Source organism: Periophthalmus magnuspinnatus, chromosome 3 (assembly GCF_009829125.3).
Source record: "Periophthalmus magnuspinnatus isolate fPerMag1 chromosome 3, fPerMag1.2.pri, whole genome shotgun sequence".
NCBI lineage: Eukaryota > Metazoa > Chordata > Actinopteri > Gobiiformes > Gobiidae > Periophthalmus > Periophthalmus magnuspinnatus.
In genome coordinates, this window is record NC_047128.1 from 1,266,198 (window position 1) to 1,279,523 (window position 13,326).

Sequence of the window (13,326 nt, forward strand, 5' to 3'; positions counted from 1 at the left end):
AAATTACCTCTAGAATTATTGAAAAAAAGTTAAAAAATGAAACTAAACTGATGAAACTCAGCTTTAAGTCATGATTTAATGTCGTTAGCGCACCAAAAACAGACCTGGAGTTGTGTTTTGTTTCATTCACACGTTCGAGTCACATCTCCAAAGCTCAAAACGCTCCGTTCCACCTTGTGATATCATCAAGTGGTAGTTTTTTTTCCAAGTGAACAGCTCCTTTTACCTTTAGTTCAGTTGAGATAAGTGGCAATTCCAGACCTGAAATGATCCAAATGATTCTATAAATGAAGGTGTGTGGAGTTTAAAAAGACAGCGGAGCACTTCCTGTATCACCACATGATGACATCACAAGGTGGAACGGAGTGTTTTCAGTGTGAGAGAAGAACTCAGCCTAAATCTGCAGGTTTGTTTGTGTGTTAAACATGTGTGAATGAAACAAAAACACAAGTCCAGGTCTGTTTGTGACGAGGAAACGACATTAGAGCAGCGGTCAGAGGACAGTGTGATGCGAGCGCTTTAATTGGAGTAAAAACAGATGGATAAAGGTGTAACTGGACGTCTGGTGAGGTCAGACTCTTCAGACCGACGCCACGAGGTCAGAAACACTTTATAAACGACATGGAGCTGTGAGATCTGATGCTTTGGGCTATAAATGTCCAGACAAAGTGGATTACAGCTCCATCAGTGCTGCAGAAGGACGAGAGGTTCATGACGGATGGAGCTTTACAGGAACAAGAATGAAGACAGATGTACAGGTTTACTTAAAGCCACAGTGCGCAACTTTTGAGCCAAAATTAACCAAAAAATAAAAGTGTTTTTCATTCGTTGCTTGGTTGTTTAGATTCTTACTGCGGTCAGGCTCGCATTTCCACAAACCTGACACTCATCTTGCCTGAGGGAGGGCATCCACCTGCCTGTTTCCACGGAGATGATGTTCCTTTGGCTATAATGTTCCACAGTACGGCATAAAACCTGTCTATCACCATGGAGAATGTAAACCAAAGTATGGTTTTAATATTCTGAGGACCTCAGGGACTGGCCTCCTGGTGTAGTCCTGGTTTAGTCCTGGTTTAGTCCTGGTTTAGTCCTAGTTTAGTGCTGGCCTCCTGCTGGTGCCCACAGTCTCAGGACTAAATCAAGACCAAACCAGGACTAAACCAGGACTAAATCAGAACTAAATCAGGATTAAACCAGGACTAAACCAGGTCTAAACCAGGACTAAACCAGGACTAAACCAGGACTGAACCAGGACTAAACCAGGACTAAACCAGGACTAAACCAGGACTAAACCAGGACTAAACCAGGACTAAACCAGGTCTAAACCAGGACTAAACCAGGACTAAACCAGGACTAAACCAGGACTGAACCAGGACTGAACCAGGACTAAACCAGGACTGAACCAGGACTAAACCAGGACTGAACCAAGACTGAACCAGGACTAAACCAGGACTAAACCAGGACTAAACCAGGACTAAACCAGGACTAAATCAGAACTAAATCAGGATTAAACCAGGACTAAACCAGGTCTAAACCAGGACTAAACCAGGACTAAACCAGGACTGAACCAGGACTAAACCAGGACTAAACCAGGACTAAACCAGGACTAAACCAGGACTAAACCAGGTCTAAACCAGGACTAAACCAGGACTAAACCAGGACTGAACCAGGACTGAACCAGGACTAAACCAGGACTGAACCAGGACTAAACCAGGACTGAACCAAGACTGAACCAGGACTAAACCAGGACTAAACCAGGACTAAACCAGGACTAACCTGGCTCATTCTTCCTGTAGATGTGACTCAGACTCTGTTCTGTTTTTCTGTTGTGACTTTAAGGTTTTTATTCTGTCTTTTCTCTTTAATGTTTCTTTTATGATGATTATTTATGTTTTGATTTGTTTTATCGTGTCTTTCTTATTCTGTAAAACTCTTTAAATGACTTTGTCCCTCACCTGTTTCTTGCAGGTGAAGTATCCACCTCCATAAAGTTCCACACTGTAGCTTTAAATCTTTTCCTTATTTAGTCATAATGTAGTTTATTTAAATTGTGACACTTGAGGCTTAAGATGATGAAACAGGAAGTGTCACACATCACTTCCTCCTTTTGGCCTCAGCACAAACCAAAATATTCATCTAATGTTGAGTTTAAATATATCAGCTCGAAGTACTGCACTGTACACGCTCTGAATATTTATTTAGAGTGAACCTACTTTAGAAAGTACAGTGTGTGTAAAAGTACACAAGCAAAAAGCTACTCAACCTACTGTACCTGTGTAAAAATGTACTTTAAGTAAAAAGTAAAAGTATTTCACACAAGTTGTTCATTTGTTAAAGTGTAAATGTGGAAATATTTATTTAAAATTATTCTTATTTTGTTCAACAGAAACAAATCAGTTTCTTATTTGATATATATCAGTCCTGGTTCAGTCCTGGTTCAGTCCTGGTTCAGTCCTGGGTTAGTCCTGGGTTAGTCCTGGGTTAGTCCTGGTTTAGTCCTGGTTTAGTCCTGGTTTAGTCCTGGTTCAGTCCTGGTTCAGTCCTGGTTTAGTCCCGGTTCAGTCCCGGTTCAGTCCCGGTTCAGTCCCGGTTCAGTCCCGGTTCAGTCCGGGTTCAGTCTTGGTTCAGTCCTGGTTTAGTCCTGGTTCAGTCCTGGTTTAGTCCTGGTTTAGTCCTGGTTTAGTCCTGGTTTAGTCCTGGTTCAGTCCTGGTTTAGTCCTGGTTTAGTCCTGGTTCAGTCCTGGTTTAGTCCTGATTTAGTCCTGGTTTAGTCCCGGTTTAGTCCCGGTTTAGTCCCGGTTTAGTCCCGGTTTCGTCCCGGTTCAGTCCTGGTTTAGTCCTGGTTTAGTCCTGGTTTAGTCCTGGTTTAGTCCTGGTTTAGTCCTGGTTCAGTCCTGGTTTAGTCCTGGTTTAGTCCTGGTTCAGTCCTGGTTTAGTCCTGATTTAGTCCTGGTTTAGTCCCGGTTTAGTCCCGGTTTAGTCCCGGTTTCGTCCTGGTTTAGTCCTGGTTTAGTCCCGGTTCAGTCCTGGTTCAGTCCTGGTTTAGTCCTGGTTTAGTCCTGATCCTCTTACTAAAGACAAAAGGAGCTGTTACTTCATGACATCACAAGGTGGAACATTTAGCTTTAATGACATGAATAAAAATGATATAAATCGACACATTTTTCGTCTAAAGTTTTAAATTAAATCTGTGTCCGTGTGATCCATGAATGACGCCTCCTCCATTTTGTGCACAGGCGAGTCCTCGTTGGCTTCTCAGAACAAGAAAACCGCTCTGAGGAGACAGGACCGCGTCGACGGCCTCACCCCAGAACCGCTGCAGGATCCCTGGGTCCGCTTCACAGACTCCTCCCCTAAAAGAGACCCTCCTCTGGACCCCGCCCACCCATTCTCCACAAGCCCCGCCCAATCCATCCCCGACCAACCGCCAACCATGAGCGACAACGACGAAACCCAGCTAGATGTTAACGGCAACTCTAGTTTCGATAAAGAAAACGAAAATAAACTTGAACTGACCGGTCCGGCGGTCAAGCAGGGTCCTCCGGTGGCGCCAAAACCCGTCTGGTATCGCCAAAGCCTTAAAAAAATTCGCGAGGAGCAAAGTCAGAAGAAGACGACCAAATCTCCCGTCGATCCGCCATCTTCCGTCGGGTATAGCAGGAGTTTCGGCAGCAGGGGGCAGACTTCTTCCAACACCAATTTGTCGATAAGGCAGAAAATTCACAGTTTTGAGACGTTTTCGAGCCCAGAAAGTCCAGAAAAAGTGATTACCGCGAAGAGGCAAGTGTCCACATCCAGTTCTCTTCCAACGATTGAAAAAGAAACGAAGGTGAAGTTGACGAACAGCAGTAAGAAAGACGATGCCAAAGACATAAACGCCAACGCTTCGGTCTCAGGTTTGTCAACGGAAACGGTGAAAGATGATTCAAAAAGCGACTTAAGTTCAGATACAACTACAACTACTGATCCCAGTCCAGTGGTAGCACAAACTGAACAACTTTCACTAACGGAACCTGCAAACGAAGAACCAAAATATATCGATTTGGTACCGGAAGAACCAAACGATGCGACGGAAGAAGTCACTGAAGCTGAGGCTTTGGAGGAGATGACGGTGAGATCTGCCGATGAAGAACAGAACCTGGAACCTCCTGGAGAGACGGAAAACCAAACTGAAACATCACCAGACTCAACACCAGGGGGCAGCGTTGTCTCAAAGGGCTGTGAGGAGAGTCTGGAGAAGGTCCTCGCCTTCAGTAACCAGGTATGAAGAAGGTTTAGTATAAAGATCACTGTTTTTGATATTTAAAGCGTCCAAACGTAGACTGTATATAGAAATTGACATAGCTAACCTGCTAGACGCCGCCGCGATACAAGCAGGAAGTGATCATGGGCACACTTCCTGCTCCATCGACTGTAACTGTTGCTTCAGACTCGTCACTTTGTTCGTATTAACCCTTTACATGATCCTGGGGTTTTTATTTCACTATTGTGTCTGTAAATCAAGATCTGAACATTAATAACAGACAAATCAGGTCCTTCTTTCCCCGAGGTTAGCAATGGGTTTGATTGACAGCGTTGCTAAGCGCCCGCTCCCTGTTAAACCAGCAGTGCGGACCTTCAACAGCCTCGCTCCTGACTTGCTCTTTGGTTGCTATGATACTCACGGTCAGAATTCCTAATATGCAACTCTGCTCCAAATTAGCCGCTATAACTGCTAGCGTCAATGAGCTTCTTTTTTTTTTTTTTGTTATTATTATTATTTTATTTATTGTATTTTATATTTTTCTTTATTTTTTGCCTCGATGAGCTTCTTCTTTTTTATTATTATTTTATTTATTTTTTTATTTATTTATTGTGTTTTATTTTATATTTCTTTCCTTATTTTTTGCCTTGATGAGCTTCTTTTTTTTGTTATTATTTAATTTTATTTTTAATTTATTTATTATATTTTATTTTATATTTCTTTATTTTTTGCCTCGCTGAGCTTCATTTGGAGCTGAAGCTGTGGGTGACGTCACGCTCGCTCAGTCACTTCTTTACACAGTCCAAACTTTATTGTCCCTATGGAGATTTGTCATTTTTTAGCCTGGAATGTTCCACAGTATGACATTAAACAGTTAATACAAACATAAAACTAGCGACGCACCGATCGAGCTTTTTCAGCTTCAAAACCGATAACGATACTTTGGCTTTAAGGATCTGCAGATACTCGACATTAAATGATACCAGTGTAGGGACCAACATTGACCTTTCACCCCCAAAAAAACAGACGTTCACTTATTACAAAATGGATCCAGTCGCACAAGTCACAACTGAACTGAACTACAATGTTTTACTCTTTCAAATTCCTCATGTTGGTATAAAAAAACGTCATTTATAGAGTTATTTGTCCTTCTCTCCTCACAGGTGTCCAGTGCACTGATGAGGTCTCTCCCTTTGACCCACAGCGCCCCCCAGGACCCCCAGGACCCCCAGGACCCTCTGGACCCACAGTCTGAGTCCAGTGAGAAACCAGGATCTGAACCCGGACTGGACTCGGGCTTCTCCGTCAGGTCAGTTTTCACACTTTAAAATATTCTTCTATCAAAATATCTCCATCAAAACTAGATTCTCATTTGAATTGTTAATACTGGAAATTAACTGTGGACTTACACTCGCTCTAATACAGATTTAAACACGCTTAAACAGGCTTAAACAGGCTCAAACACGCTCAAACACGCTCTTAAATGTTCGTATTAACCCTCTACATGATCCTGGGGTTTTTATTTCACTTTTGTGTCTGTAAATCAAGATATGAACATTAATAACAGACACATCAGACATGTTTTATCTCATTTTTTAAGTTATTTTGAGTTCATTTTTTATTTTTTTTTAGTTATTTTGAGGTTTTTTGTTTTTTTTTTTGGTTTTTTTTTAGGTCATTTTGAATTCATTTATTTATTTATTTTGTTATTTTGAGGTTTTTTTCAGTCATTTTGAGTTTTCTGTGTTGGTTTTTTGTTATTTTAAGTTTTTTTTCATTATTTTGAGTTCATTTATTTATTATTTGTTATTTTGAGGTTTTTTTTTATTTTTTTATTTTTTTAGTTATATTGAGTTCATTTATTTATTTTTGTTTACTTTGATTTTTGTGTGTGTTTTTTTCATTATTTTGATTTCATTTATTTATTGTTTGTTATTTTGAGGTGTTTTTTTATTTGTTTTTTTATTTGTTTTTTATTTTTAGTTTTGTTTTTTGTTTTTTTGTTATTTTGAGGTTGTTTTTTTTTTTACCGTCCCCTCTCTCTGTCTCTGCTGCTTCAGACTCATTCTGGTCTTAAATGTTCGTATTAACCCTCTACATGATCCTGGGGTTTTTATTTCACTATTGTGTCTGTAAATCAAGATATGAACATTAATAACAGACAAATCAGGTCCTTCTTTCCCCGAGGTCGCTCCTGTTAGCGTTAGCAACAGATTTGATTGACAGCGTTGCTAAGCGCCTGCTCCCTGTTAAACCAGCGGTGTGGGCGGGAAGGGGCGTTACCTTCAACATCCTCGCTCTGGATTGGCTCTTTGGTTGCTATGACACTCGCGGTCAGAACTTTGCTCTAAATTCGATGAGCTTCATTTGGAGCTGAAGCTGTGGGTGATGTCACACTCACTCTGTCACTTCTTCTGTGGTATCAGTGTATTTTTTTGTTCCTTACTATTGAAATGGAGCTGTAAAAAGTATTACCATGGCAACACAATATACAGTATACTAACTTGTTTGTATATCAGTCTGAAGTATTTATCCCACCGCCATTATTTGTTACAGTAAGTTAAACCAACAATGTGTAGTCACCTGCATAATTCCAAAGCAAAAGAAAGTTAAAATCATATTTGGGACATTCTTCACGGACATAGATCAGATTTACACCATATTACGGAACATTATAACCAAAGGAACAACATTTCCATGGAGATGAAATGAAGTCAGGTTTGTGGAGCCCACCCACTGCACATGTATGTCTGCTCTCAAACAAAATGAAAAAAAAGTTTAACATTTTTTACTTCCTGGTTGGTAATCATGACATCACACTGTTACCTAGCAACCATGTGGTTCACTGGGCCAAAACGCCTCTAATGTCACAGAGATTATTATTTGACAAATACTAATATAAGAAAACAACTTTATTTTGTTGAAATCATGTGAAAAATGTGTTTTTGTGTAAATCCTCCCAGTGTGATGTCATCAGTGTGATGTCATCAGTGTGATGTCATCAGTGTGATGTCATCAGTGTGATGTCATCAGTGTGGGACTCTCTACTTCCTGTAATTTTTTTCAACATATTTTTCATCTTTTCTTCACAAACTGCTTCTTGATTTGTGTAAAACTATCATTTATATTTACAGCAGGTTTTCTCCTCCAGACGAAGTCAAGCTCTCACTAAATTAAAGCCTCTGTTGGTGATATTTCTGGGGCAGAATTGAAACCACATGAATAAACCGTTTGATCCAAAGCTCCAGTTTAAACCTTACACCTCGTAAAAAAGCGTTTTCTTTCCCCACAGTTTGGCGGCTCTGAGGGAGTGCTCCATGAACCAGGGGGCGCTGTCTGTGCTGTCAGCCCTGCCCTCACAGGAAGTACAACAGCTCATACAGGAAGTGCAAACTCTGGACCCCGAGGAGCTCAAGGTACAATAAAAAAAAAAAACAGTTATACTATTTTTATTTCATTACCTTATTGATAATTTGCAGTGACATCAAACTGGGAGGATGTTCTACCTGTATGTCAATGGTAGAATGTTCAGCAGTTACCATGGCGACACAAAAGACTGTCAAGAAAAAGTACAAAATGGCTTCCTGTGATCAATCTGAGTGTTTATGGTCCTGTTTAAGAGTTTGATTTTACGTAAAAATGTGAAAGTGACTCACTGAAAAACTGTTGGCAAACGCTAATGCTAATGCTAATGCTAATGCTAATGCTAATGCTAGCTTGTGACTGTGATGTTATTTGTTTGGACTTGTTTAACAGCACAGATCAGCCTGTTGTAGTTCAGCTAAATCAGTTCTTCATGGTCAGAATGTGTTGAAACAAAACTCAGATTAAAGTCTAAGAGAGCGTCAGACAGAGCAGTGCCTCCCGTTAGCATCACAGCCCCGTAATCGTACCGTTTCTATGCGTCTCTGCAGCAGCTGGAGGACATCCACGTGGTGATTCTGCACAAAGAGGAGGGGGCTGGACTGGGCTTCACTGTCGCTGGAGGCTCAGACCTGGAGAACAAGGCTCCAACAGTAAGAAACACACAACTCTGCTCTGTGGTTATAACAGCGCCCCCTATGGACATCACACTGCAGCAGCACACTTTGTTTCATTTGAACCGAAATGACGACGTGACGCTGCTGAGGCTTAATGAAAAGAAACGACTAGAACGTGGAGAAACATCTGAACAGAACAGTTTGAAGAATAGATCTGATTTAATGTTAAAATCCATATGCGTCTTATTTCAACACATTTTTATGGTACAGCAGACGCACAAAGAGGACATGTTTTTACACAGAGGACATGTTTTTACACAGAGGACACGTTTTTACACAGAGGACATGTTTCTGATCCGACAGATACGTTTGTTTGAATAACTGAATAAAGCTCCTCTGTTTTGTGCACAAGACGGCAGGTTCACATCTTTGGTGTCATGTTTGTGTGTATGAGATGTTGTTCTATTCTGGGCGAGTTCTAGTTTAGTCCTGGTTTAGTCCTGGTTCAGTCCTGGTTCAGTCCTGGTTCAGTCTTGGTTCAGTCCTGGTTTAGTCCTGGTTCAGTCCTGGTTCAGTCCTGGTTTAGTCCTGGTTTAGTCCTGGTTTAGTCCTGGTTCAGTCCTGGTTTAGTCTTGGTTTAATCCCGGTTTTCTGCTTTAGATCTGGTTTAGACCTGGTTTAGTCCTGGTTTAGACCTGGTTTAGTCCTGGTTCAGTCCTGGTTCAGTCCTGGTTTAGCCTTGGTTCAGTCCTGGTTTAGTCCTGGTTCAGTCCTGGTTTAGTCCTGGTTCAGTCCTGGTTTAGTCCTGGTTTAGACCCGGTTTAGTCCTGGTTTAGTCCTGGGTCAGTCCTGGTTCAGTCCCAGTTTAGTCCTGGTTTAGACCTGGTATTTAGCCTAGTTTAGCCCAGTTTAGTTCAGTTCTCGGTTGGTGTTTTCACAGTAAATCCATCTGTGTTTCAGTTTTTACATAAACTGACTCCAGCTGTAGTTTTTCTGTAAATATGAAACAGTTAAACATTTTGTGTCGAGTCTGGACCAGAGACCGTGGCCCTTAAATAAACTCTTTCATTACACAGATGTGGACTTTACGTTTGTGCCCATTCGAGTCCAAACTCCCCGTTTCCTTCTTCTTCTTCTCTCCTCAGGTCCACCGGGTTTTCCCCTCGGGTCTGGCGGCTCAGGAGGGCACCGTTCAAAAGGGCGACCAGGTTCTGTCCATAAACGGGCAGAGTCTGAGCGGAGCGACGCACTTGGACGCTACGTCCGCCGTGCGCCAGGCCCGGACCCTCAGCGTGGCCGTGGTGGTCGTCCGCAAGAGGCCCGAGCAGGAGGAGGAGGAGTCGAGGGAGGGGGGCGGGGCCGAGACCTCTGCTGCTTCAGGTAGAAGCCATGACCTTACGCAGAAGCGGGAAATGTGGTTTTAACGTGTTTTAACGGCGTGATCGTTGCGTTTCAGCGGAGGAGGACGGGGGTCTGGTCAGTGTGAGTCTGGACAAAGGCTGTGGAGGAGTGGGCTTCACTCTGGAGGGAGGACGAGGCTCCATCCACGGAGACAAGCCGCTGGTCATCAACAGGATCTCCACAGGTACCGTGGAGTCACACTGTATTTATATAAATGGACAGAGCTAACCTGTTAACCTGACGTCACCCACAGCTTCAGCTCCAAATGAAGCTCATCGAAGCTAAAGCAGAAGGTCACGCCCCCTCCCGCCCACACCGCTGGTTTAACAGGGAGCGGGCGCTTAGCAACGCTGTCAATCAAACCTGTTGCTAACGCTAACAGGAGCGACCTCGGGGACAGAAGGACCTGATTTGTCTGTTATTAATGTTCAGATCTTGATTTACAGACACAATAGTGAAATAAAAACCCCAGGATCATGTAGAGGGTTAATACGAACATTTAAGACCAGAATGAGTCTGAAGCAGCAGAGACAGAGAGAGGAGACAGATTTTCAAAAAAACAAACTCAAAATAACAAAAAACCCTCAAAATAAAAAAAATTAAAAAAAAAATCAAAATAACAAAAAAACATCTCAAAATAACAAAAAATAAATCAATGAAATCAAAATAACTAAACAAAACAATCCCAAAATAACTTAAAAAACCCACAAAAGAAAAACCCTCAAAATAAACAAAAATAAATAAATGAACTCAATAAAAAAAACCTCAAAATAACAAAAAAAAAACTCAACTCAAAATAATTTAATAAAATGAGATAAAACATGTCTGATTTATCCGTTGTTAATGTTCATATCTTGATTTACAGACACAATAGTGAAATAAAAACCCCAGGATCATGTAGAGGGTTAATACGAACATTTAAGACCAGAATGAGTCTGAAGCAGCAGAGACAGAGAGAGGACACAGATTATACGCAGAAACTGAATTGGAGCCAGGAAGTGTGCCCATGATCACTTCCTGTTTGTAACGCAGCGGCTCGCGTGGAATCTCATGAGTTTGAAATCATAAAAACTCACAAATATGGCGAGAAATCACGTGACCGTCCATGTTTTCTGATGTAGACGCAAAGTTCACTCTGCGTTGTTTTTGCAGCTGGCGCCGCGGAGCAGAGCGGGCTTCGGTCTGGAGACGAGGTGGTGTCGGTGCAGGGGCTGAACCTCACGGACATGACCCGCTTCGAGGCCTGGAACTACATCAAGGCGTTACCTGAGGGCGTCGTCACGGTTACGGTCAGGAGGCGGGCTCAGTGATGTCACCAAACGGGGTCACGATGGAGTTAGGTGAATTTGTCAAACGTTTTTTCCCAAAGACTTGAACAATTTAAGGGGAGTTTCTCAGCACAAAAAAGAGCACAGTGTCCACAACTTTATTTTCAAGTTCAAATGAAAAATAAAATAAAATAAAATAAACAAAGCATTCATGACTTAATTTATCTGGTTTAACATATTCTTTTTAACAATAATTATAATCCTGGGGAAGACCCAAGACGCGCCGGAGGGACTGTGTCTCTCGGCTTGTCTGGGAACGCCTTAGGTCAAACTGAAGGAGCTGAAGGAAGTGCCTGGGATGAGGGAAGTCTGGGGGTTCCTGCTTTAGCTGCTTGGTCCATCCGTGTGTGGTTGAGCTCTGACCCACTTTAAGCGAGACGGACCAGAGCGAGGGGAGTGGAATAAACCCTCGTCCTATTCATTTATATTCAAGGGGGGCCCATGTGAGGCTTCTTGCCCCGGGCCCCCAAATTTCTGTGTACGCCCCTGCTGTTTGCACAAATTATGTATAAAAAAACACCCGAAAGATTCTAATCTAAAAGACACATAAACTAAAGACATTTTGAGTCGAAACGGAGCTCATTTTCATTTTTATTGCAGACTGTGGTGTTTTCAGCAGTGCCCTCTAGTGGAGAAAAGTCAGAATACAGCACCTCAAATTTTTCAAAAACCATTTAGAAGGACGCAACGGAATAATAAATAAATAATAAATGATAAATGCTAATGTTTGCGCTTCAGGAGCTTCTGATCCATGCTCATTCACGTTGTACCATGTGACCGATCGAGCCAATCAGAGCGTGAGTTTAGCTAGAGCGGACACGGAGCGCAACCGAAGCTAACGATTAAAAAGAGTTTAAGACAACAGATGGATTTTGAGCTTAGAAAAAGTTTATAATCTGAAAATAGTAAAAAAAAATCGTAACAAAATTCGACCTTTGTGAAGATACGTGAAGGATTTTTTTCGTTGTAGTACCAATGAGTGGCCACTAGTCCGACTCGGGGCAGCACTGAGCAGCAGGACCCTCACATTTCTACTCTCATTTAAACATGACTCATATGTTTTTAACTCTTTGGGAAAAACGTGTTTAAGTTTCACCTCCAAAACCTTGATCTCCACAGAAACGTTCATAAAAATAATAATGTTTTTTACACACATCTGGATTCAGGTTCTATTTATGTAATGTCATTTCACAACATTAACAGATCGTGTCAAAGTCATAGGAGAAAATGAAGCAAAATGTTTAAAAAAGTATTTATGTTTATTTCAAAGCAAAGTCTAAGATTTAATAAAGTGTCCGACAAGAACCGTGCGTCTGTTTTTTTCTTATAAAAATACAAGTTTATATAGTTTCAGATGTGGATGAAGAAGAATTATATTAGTTGAATAAATACAAATGGATTCTTGCAGTGTCTAACGCTCCGTTCCACCTTGTGATGTCATCGAGTGGGAGTTTTCAAGTGAACTCCTCCTTTTACCTTTAGTAAATACCCAACTTTTGCTCCGTTAAAAAATATTTAGAGAGATTTTTAACAGTTTTTCATTGTTAGAAAATTCCATATATATATTACTGCGTATATTTGATGTCTTTTGTGTGTAAATAAAATGTAGAAAGTAAAAAAAAAACAAAAAAAAAAACAATGTTGTAAGGGCCCATGTTACGCAATTTTCTGATCTGTTCTAATGTCGTTTCCTCGTCACAAACACAGACCTGTAGTTGTGTTTTTTGTTTCATTCTCACATGTTTGAGTCACTTTATTATTAGTCTGTAACATCTACAAAGATCAAAATGCGACGTTCCACCTTGTGATGTCATCAAGTGGTAGTTTTCAAGTTAACTCCTCCTCCTTTTACCTTTAGTTCAGTCGAGATTTGTGAGGATTTCCAGAAGCTGAAATGATCCAAATGATTCTATAAATGAAGGTGTGTGGAGTTTAAAAACACAGCGGAGCACTTCCTGTATCTGCACTTGATGACATCACAAGGTGGATTCCATTTAAAACGAACTCAGCCTAAATCTGCAGGTTTGTTTGTGTGTTAAACATGTGTGAATGAAACAAAAAAACACAACTCCAGGTCTGTTTGTGACTAGAAAACAACATTATTATTTTTTTATTCGAGGGGGCCCATGTGAGATTTTTGCCCCGGGCCCCCAATTTTCTGTCTACGGCCCTGCTGGTCACACAAATTATGTATAAAAAAACACCTGAAAGCTTCTAATCTAAACTACACATAAACTAAAGACATTCTGAGTCGGACCAGAGCTGTTTTTTATTACAAACTGTGGTGTTTTCAGCAGCGCCATCTGGTGGACAAAAGTCAGAATACAGTTTTGCAAAGAGAACTTCCAAATGTGGGACAATTACCTGGAAAACC

At 41.2% G+C, this 13,326-nt stretch overlaps 1 protein-coding gene across 1 annotated transcript in view; it reads left to right on the top strand.

Moving 5' to 3' along the window:
- il16 (interleukin 16) overlaps positions 1 to 12,262 on the top strand; it is a 61,594-nt gene extending 49,332 nt beyond the window's left edge. The window contains exons 19-25 of the mRNA XM_055229167.1: positions 3,237 to 4,261; positions 5,407 to 5,552; positions 7,536 to 7,659; positions 8,158 to 8,259; positions 9,369 to 9,603; positions 9,680 to 9,808; positions 10,777 to 12,262. Of these exons, the coding sequence (XP_055085142.1) occupies positions 3,237 to 4,261; positions 5,407 to 5,552; positions 7,536 to 7,659; positions 8,158 to 8,259; positions 9,369 to 9,603; positions 9,680 to 9,808; positions 10,777 to 10,934 (1,919 nt within the window). The 3' untranslated portion in view covers positions 10,935 to 12,262. The remainder of the gene's footprint in view (positions 1 to 3,236; positions 4,262 to 5,406; positions 5,553 to 7,535; positions 7,660 to 8,157; positions 8,260 to 9,368; positions 9,604 to 9,679; positions 9,809 to 10,776) is intronic.
- The last annotated feature ends 1,064 nt before the right edge of the window (positions 12,263 to 13,326 follow it).